At 34.8% G+C, this 12,417-nt stretch overlaps 1 protein-coding gene across 1 annotated transcript in view; it reads left to right on the top strand.

Annotated features, from left to right (window-relative positions):
- The window catches only part of LOC113118650 (segment polarity protein dishevelled homolog DVL-3-like), a 29,468-nt gene that overhangs the window by 8,981 nt on the left and 8,070 nt on the right, over positions 1–12,417 (top strand). Inside the window, exons 3-5 of the mRNA XM_026287983.1 lie at positions 3,697–3,821; positions 9,959–10,095; positions 10,174–10,309. Of these exons, the coding sequence (XP_026143768.1) occupies positions 3,697–3,821; positions 9,959–10,095; positions 10,174–10,309 (398 nt within the window). The remainder of the gene's footprint in view (positions 1–3,696; positions 3,822–9,958; positions 10,096–10,173; positions 10,310–12,417) is intronic.

Genomic DNA, 12,417 nt, shown 5'->3' with positions numbered 1-12,417 from the left:
CAGCAGTATTCAAAAACTTGGCTAGTGCTTGTTGTAGCAGTTGCAGTGTGCTTCAGAAACCCTCCACCTTCCCCAGCTCCACCTGTATTGATCTGCTGGAGGGGGATTTCATGTATGCTAAATATAGGGGTTATTTCATATGTGAAATGTGCAGCAGCAGTATTTCTTCCATGCTCACTGCAGCATCTGTGGATGTTTTGGCAGCAGTTAGTCTCTGTATTTGATCTGCAGCAGCAGCAGTGTAGCAGATCTGTTCCACCAAGCAGAAACACATTAACATTGGGTGCGTTCACACTACTTCTAAATATTGTTGTTACTGTTTTTTTTTTTTTTTTATAAAGGAGTTTTAATCCCATTCTGTACATTATTTGGTTGTTAGCAGGACCCTTGTGAAAAAAAGAGAACTTTATTATACTGAAAATACACTTGTAGTGTACTTAAAATCTAAAGTGTATTTTTTAAAAACTGCACTTGCAAATAATATATTAATGAAATAAAAAAACACTTAAATGTGCTTAGAGTTCAATTATATAACTGTATTTTTTAACGGTTTCTGTACACTCTTAAAAAGTGAACTTGGCAATAATATTAATTTTTTTACTTTAAAGTACATTTTAAATTATCATTCATCATGTCTTAAAAGTAGTCATTGTGATGTGTTGACTAACCTACTAAAACTCATGTAAAGTAGATTATTATTTAAACTGTATTAACTGTATTCATTTAAAGTTAATATGTTTTAAATGTTTATAAACTGCATCTCCATCTTTACATCTCCATGTTAGTACATTTGTCAGGACACTTTAATAATAGCGGTTTCCATTTAAATTTAGGAATTTAACTTATGCACAAAATTGGAATATTGCATAAAACGTTTGAGAGTTTTGAGATTCATCACTACCCAGAATCATCACTACCTGATTAACTTGCACAAAATATCATAAAGAAAAACGTAATTTGCTTCAGTAGGAGAAGGTAATATATATAATAATTTGTATATACAACAAATTATGAGTTACAGAGTGCGCTGATGAAACACGGTCATGTTATATTATTCTCAGAGTCTGCTGCTTGCGAACACAGTTCTTGGAGTTAATTAGAACAAAGCACTTTGACGAGACTTTGCTCAAGCATATTAGAATGACAAAACTAGCATTTCAGATGCTGTGCAATGAGATCGGTCCATTGGTTGGTTCAGTTTCATGCTGTCCCATCGCAAAATACTGTCTTTTTTAATGAGCAATTGTGGAATTTAGGGAATTTTTTCGGTAAAAGTGTTTCCTTCGTAGATTATGCACTTGTAGCTCATAATTTGTTGTATACACAAATTACTATATATATTACCTTCTCCTTCTGCAGCAAATTCTGTTTTTCTTTTGTAGTTTATGTGCATGTAAAGATGTACTTACTGTACTGTAAGTCCTACATAAGAGGATGAAAAAGCACTTTTTATTTTGACCTATTGAATTTAATATGTACTGCAATTAATTCATGTTGATATCCTGAAATACATCACATTACAGAAATTGGTTTTAAACAGCATTACATTTTGACTTTAAAGCAAGAAACGCACGCCTGTACACACACCCACACACACACACACACACACACACACACACACACACACACACACACACACACAATCAGAGGTACTTGCTTACACCTGGTTGCACAATTTAGATGAATGCACATGTAAGTAACAAATTCTCACATTGCCTATTATTTGCATCACCTCCCTCTGATTGACTCTTTTCCAAACACACACGTACACACCCTGTTTCTTTCAGCCAAGAGAAACACACACTATTCCTTCACATGGATTTAAGCTCACATTCACACATGCAGCCAGATTCCCGTCTTTCGAATCTCCCGTTCCACAGAGAAGCACAAGGTGTGCTCTTTATGGCTGCTTTACTCCCTGCCATTTTCAGATGCGCTTTTCCAATGCAGCGGCCAGGAGAGGCAGGAACCTGGGGCGAGGGAAATATGCACGTCCTCTTACTGCCCCGGTTTCAGATTCACACCAGCAGCTTTCCCATGCAGAGCCGAGCCTGTGGAAGCTGTCGGGCAGGGAGGGACTTGGCTCTGTCCGTCAAAGAGCTCGCAGCCTTTGAAAGAGCAACGCAAGTGTGCTGGAGGGCCATCTAGTGATCAGAGCGGTACTGCATCGCTTTCAACACCTGGGAGTAGTCAGCTGGTTATTACTGTAAAACACAACATTTGATTTTATTCTTGGCATCCATCAATTAGGATTAGATCTAGAGTCTGCCAACAGGAAATTCTACCATATATTAACATTTGCTGCCAGAAAAGCAATTTATTGTGGCAGATTAGTGATTGGGATAAATATATATACAAACACTCACACACACTCACAAATCAAATAAGTTCTAAAAGTTATGGATGCCCTTTTTGGCCTCATTTCATTCTCAAATGCATACATAAATGTAAGATTTATGTATTCATGTTGCATATCAAATTTCCATTTATGCAGTTTTAACATAAACTAATAAACTATTTATCACTCATACATTAAAAAATGAGATTATAATTATTTACTAAAAAAATTGCATAATTTATTAACTATTTGCTTCTATTTTTTTTAAGTAAACATATTTTCGAAATGCATTTATCCTAATTGTTAATTCGGCATAAATTAGTTCATCATGAAAACAATTAAATATATTCAGTTATGCACACGATTAAACATAACTGTGTAAACCAGATTGGATTTATTGATTATAAATACATAAACCTGGTTAGTGTGTATTGAAAACACTTTCAGTTTATTAGTACTACTACAGAAATCGTACTTATTTCTTTTCTTTTTAATTTCTGTATGACAGGCAAATATGCATCACGTTAAGTTTATTATTTTATGTAATGTTTCATTCAAATGGCTATTTTTTTGGCTATATCTTAAACCAGGCCTAAATAATGTTTTGCATGTACCATTTTACAAGGAGTATCATAAGAATAAACTTTATTTATTCATTTATTTAGATGCATTTGTATTTATTATTTTATACATTTAACATATCCGATTGTGCTTTTTCTTTCTTTCTTTTTCTTTTCTTCTTCTTTTTTTTATTTGAGCTGTTCCTTCAGATTGTGGAAAATATGGGAAATAGTGTTAAAAAAGAAAAAAAGAAAACTATGACCCAAAATGTAATAAGTATCACCCAAGGTGTAATAAGTGAAAATGGCTGCTTCTTCTCTGTGCTGCTGTGCTCTTAAAGTACATTGTCTCCTTCCATGTTGGCTGTGATTGGATTATCTAAGTGAAGTCACAGGGTGGGTGAAAAACACTCCTGAAATATCCCCTCCATAACGAGAAGATTCAATCAGACAGATTTAGGGTGGTGTTGGGACTCCAATGCAGCACATTGTGGCCAGTGTCGCAGGACGTATGAGCGGATGTGGTCGTATAAGAGACTCTCTGTTTCTCCAGCAGGCATGTGAAAGCTCTCTTTCCAAGACACTCATAATGATCATTATTATAGGGTTCATGGCATTCTGGTTCATTTATACCCCTCCTAAACTATGACATGCCCCCTGTGCCCTCAGATCTCCGTTGGTTTTAAAACATGGAGAAAATTATGTTAGCATGAGACATTTTCGATCATGTCACATATGCTGTAGATAGAGCGTAACTTCCTTTGCTGTAGATAACTCTTTTTCTGTGTCTCTGTACAGCTGGTGTCTGCAGACGGCTCTCATGGCTCTGACAGCGGTTCAGTGTGTGCAGACTCTCAGGCCGATGTGCCGCCCCCGCTGGAGAGGACAGGAGGCATCGGAGACTCCAGACCCCCTTCCTTCCAGTCAGTAACCCCACAGCTATCCCACACTGTCTTTCTCTCTCTCTGTGTGTGTGTGTGTGTGTGTGTGTGCGTGCGTGCGTGTGTGTGTGAGTGTGTGAGTGTGAGTGAGTGAGTGTGTGGTGGTGTGTAGTACACCAACAGACCAAAATAATACATATTCAGTCGATATTAGTAGTGATGTACTAAAATAAAAAATGTATAGAAACCAAAACTAAAGTTTTCACTGATACTTTAAGTGATGTTTATGTATAATCAATTAAGAACATTTCTATTTCACATAAAGCAGTTCTTACATCAACATGATATAATTATGTTTCTACTCAAATGCTTTCTCATTAGTCATTGTTGAAGCAGGTAGTCACACCTCTAAGACTATGTTTACACGACATCGATGAAGTCAAAAACGGGCAGAAATGCTGTATGCCAGACCAGTAGTTGGCGCTGTCACCGTGTTATTAAACAGTACCTGACGATTATATGATGTATATGATGCGTCTCTGCTGTTGGTTGTAGTATTGGTGAAGTAAATTCACACTTTGCTGATGAAGTGTTAGCAAACTTATGAGCAGCAACAACTACCAAATACTCCGCCATTGTTGTGTACGTTTGTTCGCATTTGCCTTTAAAAACAACACATACTGAGCATATTGGGTGTTTATACGAAAAAACGATAATGGTGGCATTTTCAAAAACTTGCACTTTGAAACCCATTTCCAAAAATATGTTTTTCAGTTAACAAAAAACTGTTGTCATGTAAACGCACAGGCAAAATGCATAAAAAGTGTCCCGTTTTTGTCTGATAACCTTTTTGTGTAAACGGCCTCTGAATCACACCACAGGTTGAGCCAGACGTTTTGTAGCCACAGTTTTCACACTGTATGGCTTTGTTGTAGTTGTCTTTGAACAGTAAACTAGTATTTGAAAAATGCATTTTAACAGAAAACAATTAAACAATAATAACTTAAAGAAAGGACACCGTATTCTAAATGCTGTTTGTGATCTTGTCAGATACACTCATTTGAGGTGGTTAGAGACCGGAAGCGCTCGGTGTTGACATTAACTCATTACCCTTCGTCTCAAAGGCACCAGTTTCCTTTAACGTGAACTAATCAGAGCCCTAACCCCAAGAGCGCTTACACGTCAATACCCTTAATGACATCTGGCTGATCACAGGAGTGTGTTATAAGGAGCTGTGCGAGTCTCAGATCCACGTGTTCAAATTTTCCAATTAGCCGGAGACCCTGTTACTTGTAAATCTAATCAACTCTACAGGCCCTCAAAGAAAGACCTGCTCATCAATTTAGATCAATGTTTTACTTACAAAGGCATTGATTGCTTTAAGTGCTCATTTTGACGGGAATGTGAAGGTGGTTAAGAAAAAGACCTGGTGGAGGTGAAGTGCTATTAGGTCTGAACAGCTAATTAAAATGTGATGCAGCCTATTTTAAAGGGTTCATATGATGTTGTTAAAAAGAACATTATTTTGTGTATTTGGTGTAATGAAATGTGTTTATGCAGTATAAGGTTAAAAAACACATACTGTACACTGTAAAAAATTTCTTGTTGTTTTTACAAAAACTTTTTGGCAGCTGTGGTTGCCAGAATAATTTTGTAAAAATACAGAAAACTGTAAACACATTTACGTCAAAAACTGTTAATTTTACAATATAAAGCTGTAATTTACAAACAAGAAAATGTGAATATAAACCAGTAAATTCAACAACACACAAAATTAAATCTGTTTTGTACCTTGAAAATACTGACAACCACCATAATAATAAAGATGGTACTGTATAAGAGAAAGCCACATGAAGTATCAAAGCTCATCACAAGTAGCTTCACCACAAGCAGAAGTATATATTAACATATAGAAGGTGCACATTTATGGAAACACAAAACACCATCATGGTAACACACGTGATACTTAAATAATGCAAAAAACTTTCATTAAGCAACAGAAGATGTAACATAAAGCTCAAATGTACATAACTGATAACAAGAACTATTTAAAAACATGATTATTTAAACAAAATACTTTCAAACGTGGAGTGTCACGCAGGGAATTCTGGGAATATCAGTTTACAGTTTTAGACTGTAAATTATACATTGATTTGTTCTTTTTTTACTTCTAAAAGCTGTATAATTAACAGAATTTTACTGTAAATTTACATTAAATGCTTTGTTAGATCTTTTACAGTTTTTCCCTGTATATAGTACGGGAACTTACTGTTAACCTATTATCAGTTTTTTTCCGTAGCGTTTTTACAAAATTTTACAGTTAAAATTACACTTATTTTTTACAGTGTACATTATTGTTTCTCCTCTATGGCCCACCATTATGAAATGCATCGTTTTTTACAAAACTCATCGGTCTGAAAAGCGAGGTGTGCTCTGATTGGCCAGCTGTCCAGTGCATTGTGATTGGCCGAACGACAAAGCGTCTGACGGAAATGTTACACTCCTTAACACACTGTGATGCGTGTCCCGGATTGACTAGACAAAAACAATAAAAACCCATTACAAACGAGGCATTTGTTGCATCCAGTGGGGACATAATTGCAGATTATAATGACTTATTCTGTCTTTTAACAAGTTGCATTGTATCGTGCCGCCTAAACAGAAAACCATGCCTGCATTTGTGATCAGAGAAACGTCAAAAAAAGCGCTATTCTACACCACTGGTTCTCAATTCCAGTCCTCGCTCCCCCCATCTCTGCACGTTTTGCATGTCTCTCTTTGTTAACACACCTCATTCAGATAATCCGCTTGTAAGAAGTGAGCTCCGTGCATGAACTGTGTTCCAATTAGCCGCTTTTCCACTGTCGGGCCAGTGCGAGCCAGTGCTTTAATCGGGTTGGATGGGGCTAATAGCCTTGGACCTGTAGCACTGAAGCCAAAATAGCGCTGCGTTTCCACCATCGGGTCAGAAGCTCTGCTGAGCTTCACTAAAATCCGCCCTTTACACACCTCTCAGGAAAAACATCATGAAACCTCATCATTTCACCAACAAAGAGAAGTTATCAGAAAACTAATGAGAAATAAGTCACTGGAACTAGCACGATCACAAAACGAACACTAACTAACGTCTGCTGACTAAGAGTGAGTTTTGAACTCAACTTATTTTAACAAGTCTTTAATGCTGATGTTATAGCTGCTATCTTTATGAAATGATCTGCAGCACTGATGCTTTCCAGAGATGGAGAAACTCTGCCTTTGTTCATAACCACTTCTCTAGCTCCAGCTGGCCCGCTTTGGCCAAAGGTTTTCGTCGGGCCAAAAAACCCTGGCCGTTTTTTGTGTGATAATTTTTTTGGCGATGTTATGCAAATCTTCCCACATTGTGATGTAGACGTGGGGCCGTGTTTGAACGAGGTGTTTTAGGGGGGTATAGACGAGTCTTAACTTTGATAAAGAATATCTCTTTGGGATTGAGACTTTAGTCTTTGCAACTGTACAGAGCTTCTTCATGCACCAAGAGCTTGTAACACTCCAAAGAGAAAGGAAAAATTCAAATCGCATCCATACTTTAGAAGCAATTATGAAATATAAATATGTACTTAAGTCCTAAGCCAACAAAAGCACACTTAAGTTCATGTAATTGCATTGAATAAATCCCTGTGGAGAAAATGAATTGGAAAAAATGCATCCAAAACCAAAAAGCTGCTGAACAAGGGCTTACTGTTGGGACGTTAAATGTTACTGATTTCAGAATTCAACTTTCACTCTCAAAATAATACCAAAATGATTTATTTTGACAAAATCGTGCAGCCCTTATATAGGTTTTGATGTTATTTATTTTCTTGTTCATATCAGTGTGTGGTCCTCCAGGTTTCTGGGTTTCCCCACAGGTCTGTTTGTGGCACAGTTGGTCAGTGGGTGTCTTTATCTGTGTGTAACCACATGTGTGTGCATACTTGTTTGTCGTGCTGGTGTTTCCTGTCTGTGTGTGTGTGTTTCCTGTTCTGTCTGTCAGGCAGCATGACTCCCCTCTGTGTGAGTGTGTTTGTGTGCAGGTTAATTATTCATACACTGAACACAGGCCAAGAGCAGTTTGGAGAAATACAGCCGCATCCTGTGATCTCCCTCTGCTGTTGATCCTCAGTACACATGGACGAAGATCTCCTCACATACAGAAACACTTCAACACTGTACTTTGCTCCAATACACAGGATCAGCTGACATTTATGACACTTTCATGAACTTTCTGAGTTACAAATAGTTTTTAGCCATAATTAGGTTTTCATTGGGAATGTTACTGTACACATTTTGTGTACTATTGATGCTTTATAGCTTTTAAGCTAGCTAGAAAATGCTGCTCATTAGCTTGTTTATGGCGTGACAGGCTAATGAAACACATACTGTCTGTGCATGTGTTCTGTCCAGTGTTATTTTAGTATCATTCATATACTATAATAGTAGTATACTACTATAAGAAAACACTATTAAATATATTATCTGTTTAAAGGGACACTAAGTAGGAATTACTCCCATCTAGTGGTGAAATTGTATTTTGCATTCAAACTAATTTTGCTCTCCAGCGCCTAGCTTTTTCAAATGCGCGTTGCATCTACGGTAGGCGATATGTACCAAAAAGCTGTGACAGGATGTCTTCTAATAGCACTTCATCGAGTTTTCCTTCAGGTGAACAGGTGTGTTATTTCAAACAAACTGCAACATGACAACTAACAAACGAATGTTACAGTATGAATTACTGACTGTGGAAAACATGAAATATTGTAATTAGTAGTTATGTCTAATTTATTCGTTATATTTTCTGAATTATATGCATTGTTAGATATAAAAAAATATTATAATATAGATTGTAACACTGACTTACCTGTCGAGAAGAAAACTGGCCACTTCAGCGTCTCTTTTGAAATCTTTATCCAGCATTAGCTCTTTCCACCTAGAAAAAGCTTCCCCGACATTAACTCTTGTTTTCTGTAATCTACGGTCACGTTTCCTTTTACGTTCTATTTTTGACTGTTTTGGCGACGATGTTTTCTTCTCCTGTGGCGCGGCATATGTATGGTCCATAATAAGAATGCAATCCAGACTTTTAAACTTGCCGGTGCAGTTTCAAGCACCTCTCACTGCTCTGCACCTGCGTTTCTGGCTCTGACCGAAAACGCGCTGTGGAAACGCGTTGGCTTAGTACTTTTTGTCCCTCTCTGCTATTATAGTTTTGCAAGATGGCGGAACTACATGGAAGCCTCCGTCGACCTACCCGTCCCATGTATATAAAGATAATAAATTCTTCATTTACGAGGATTAGTTTAAACATTGGCATAGGTATTTGTACACCATTGAGGGCATATTTATGAATAAAAATATTGATTTTAGATAATAAAATACCTAAAAAGTTACCTTTAATTTAATTTAATTTTTGTATTTTCTGTTTTCATGTTAAATTTAGTTCAAGTTTTAGTAATTTTTTTATTTTATTATTATTATTATTATTAATATTTTTAGCTTAATTTGTTTAGTTAATTAAGTACTTCGAGTTACAAAAATTTGAATTGTTTGCAGCTAACTCAATGAAAGCATGTAAAAGTTTTTATTTTATTTAAAAATATATTTAAAAAAATTATATTGTATAAATATATTTCAAAATATACCAAAAATGATATGTTTTATTATACATAAATTATATATTTTACTCATATATTTTGGGCCATTTTTTGTTTAGTATATTTTCAAGAAAATAATAATAATAATAAAATAAATGTGTGTGTGTGTGTGTATGTGTGTTTATATATATATATTTCTGTATGAAATTTCTAGTAACTTTTTTAATGGTTGTAGTTTTATCTGACTATAATATGAATTTCATTCTTAGTTCAATACTGCAGTTCATCGCAGTGGTTTTGTTTAATTGTATTGAATAGGTCAATTGTTGAGGTGTCTATGATTCTAACATGACACTCTTTCATTTTCCAATGATTTACAATTGCTTTATGGATTGATTTTGCAAATTAATCATTAAGTTAATTGGTTTTGCTCATCTATGACTAATTGTAAAAGAGTTCTCTTTAAAAAGCCTTCATATGTGAACTATGTGTGTGGCACGTATTACTCAGCATCTGTCTTCTGGACACCCGTCCTTCATCACTTCATCTTCATCCTCTTTGTTCCAGTGCGAATGCCGCAGGAAGTCAGGGTGACCTGGGCAATGATACCGAGCCTGAGGTGGGTCCATCGCTGAGAAGAGACCGAGAGCGAGAGAGAGTCAGAGACAGAGAGAGGCCTCGGAGGAAAGATACACACGACCATGGTGAGTTTACCCACAAGTCAGTCCTGGCTAATGACGAGGAAACACACAGGCTTGTTTGATGAGTGTTGTGTGCTGCAGGAGGCCGGTTGAACGGTCACTCACGACCGGAGCGCAGGCCGGAGATCGCCGGCTTTGAGAGCTCTTCCACGCTGATGAGCAGCGAGCTGGACACAACCAGCTTCTTCGACTCCGAGGAGGAGGACTCCACTAGCAGGCGAGTGTCAAGACACCAGTCACGGAAAACAAGCTTTTCTCTTACTCTTTTGAAACAGATGTCTGATGTAGGCCTGGGCGATAAAACAGTTTCGTATCATAGTTCAAATTTGTCAATAATGTAAATATGATTATAAGGACCACAAAACCAGTCATAAGTGTCAATTTAGATGTATACATCATCAGCTTTCCATTGATGTCTGGTTTGTTAGGATCGGACAATATTTGCCCGAGATACAACTATTTGAAAATCTGGAATCTAAATATTGAGAAAATCACCTTTAAAATTGTCCAAATTAATTTTTAGCAATGCATATTACTAATCAAAAATTACGTTTTATATATTCATGGTAGGAAATATAACAAAATATCTTCATGGAACATGATCTTTACTTAATATCCTAATGATTTTTGCCATAAAAGAGAAGTCAATAATTTTGACCCGTACAATGTTTTTTTTTTGGCTATTGCTACAAATATACCCCAGAGACTTAAGACTGGTTTTATGCTCCAGGGTCACATTTTTACTCAATGTCGATTCTTCTAACAGCAGAAATAAACACAAACAACAGCCAGTCAGTGCGTGTTGCTAGTAAGTCTGTGTAGTTTTGTCTGCTACACAAACTCAAACACACGTGATGCTCACTGGGTTTCAATATATGCTCACATTAACACATGAATTTCATCTGCTCTGAGATTCACTTCACTTTAAGTTTAATTTTGAGAAAAAAAACTACCATCAAAAGATCTTCATTAAATTAGGTCCTTATATTTTTTACTTTTTTTTTCATGCACAGCTTTTTCTGTTATCTAGTTATTAGTGGAGACAATTTTTGCAGTAATTTATATTAATTAATTTTTCCCTTGTCAGTCTGCTATTGTGGCATCTGTGATTTTTTATAAACCTGTCTTTAAACCGCACAATGGTCAGTCAGTCTGTAAAGAAAGAAAACATCATATTTTGCAAGTAGATTTAATCTACTGTACTATTAGCATCCTCAGAATTGTTTCCAATATGACATAAATCTCAGTTCACATTATTGTAGTGCATCTGATATTGTCTTTCTCATTATTTTATTTACAAATGATTTTCTTTATAGTAATGCACTCCATTTTTATTGTATTTCAGTAAAGAATACTATTTTATGTTTTAGTAAAATAAATACATTTCGGTAACATTTTACAAAAAGGTTCCATTAGTTAATGTATTAACTAACTTGAACAAACAATGAACAATACATTTATTACACTATGTATTAAACTTTGTTAATGTTAGTTAATGAAAATAAAGCCGTTCATTGTTAATTCATGTTAATTTACAGCACATTATTCAATGTTAACAATCACAACTTTTGATTTTAATAATGCATTAGTTAATGCTGAAATAAATTTGAACTAAGATTAATAAATGCTTTAGAAATATTTTCCATGCTTATTTCATGTAAACTAAAGTAGTTAACTTATCTGAACTAATGAACCTTATTTTAAAGTGATATCTAAATTTCTCATAATTTTTAATACTGATTTTTGTTACAGTAAAACTTTTTTTACTGCATTATAGTACAAAATACAACTTTGCATAGATTTTTTTAGCAAAATAAATGTCAAACAGTTTTTGTGTATATTATATATGTGTGTACTGTGTATTTATTATGTATATATGAATACAAACACATACAGTATATATTTTGAAAATATTTACATGGTTATACATTTATATATTCATATTCTTTTATTTTAAATTATATATAAATATATTTAGTATATAAACATAACATATTTTTCTTAAATATATACATGCATGTGTTTGTATTATATATATATATATATATATATATATATATATATATATATATATATATATACACACACAGTATACACACATATTATGTAAACAAATCTTTTATTATGAATGTGATTAATCGCGATTAATCATTTGACAGCACTAATAAAAATAAAATGTAATAATTTTTTTTAAGTAAAAATTTACATTTAAATTATTTATTGATTTAAGGCTATACAACAAAAGCTGATGTATGCGTTATAATAATAGTAAAATATGTTAATTTTTATTTTCTATGTTACAGTAATAAGAATGAAATTTTGTAG

This window comes from Carassius auratus, chromosome 18 (assembly GCF_003368295.1).
Source record: "Carassius auratus strain Wakin chromosome 18, ASM336829v1, whole genome shotgun sequence".
NCBI classification, from domain to species: Eukaryota; Metazoa; Chordata; class Actinopteri; order Cypriniformes; family Cyprinidae; genus Carassius; species Carassius auratus.
This window is presented reverse-complemented; position numbering and strand designations above follow the sequence as displayed.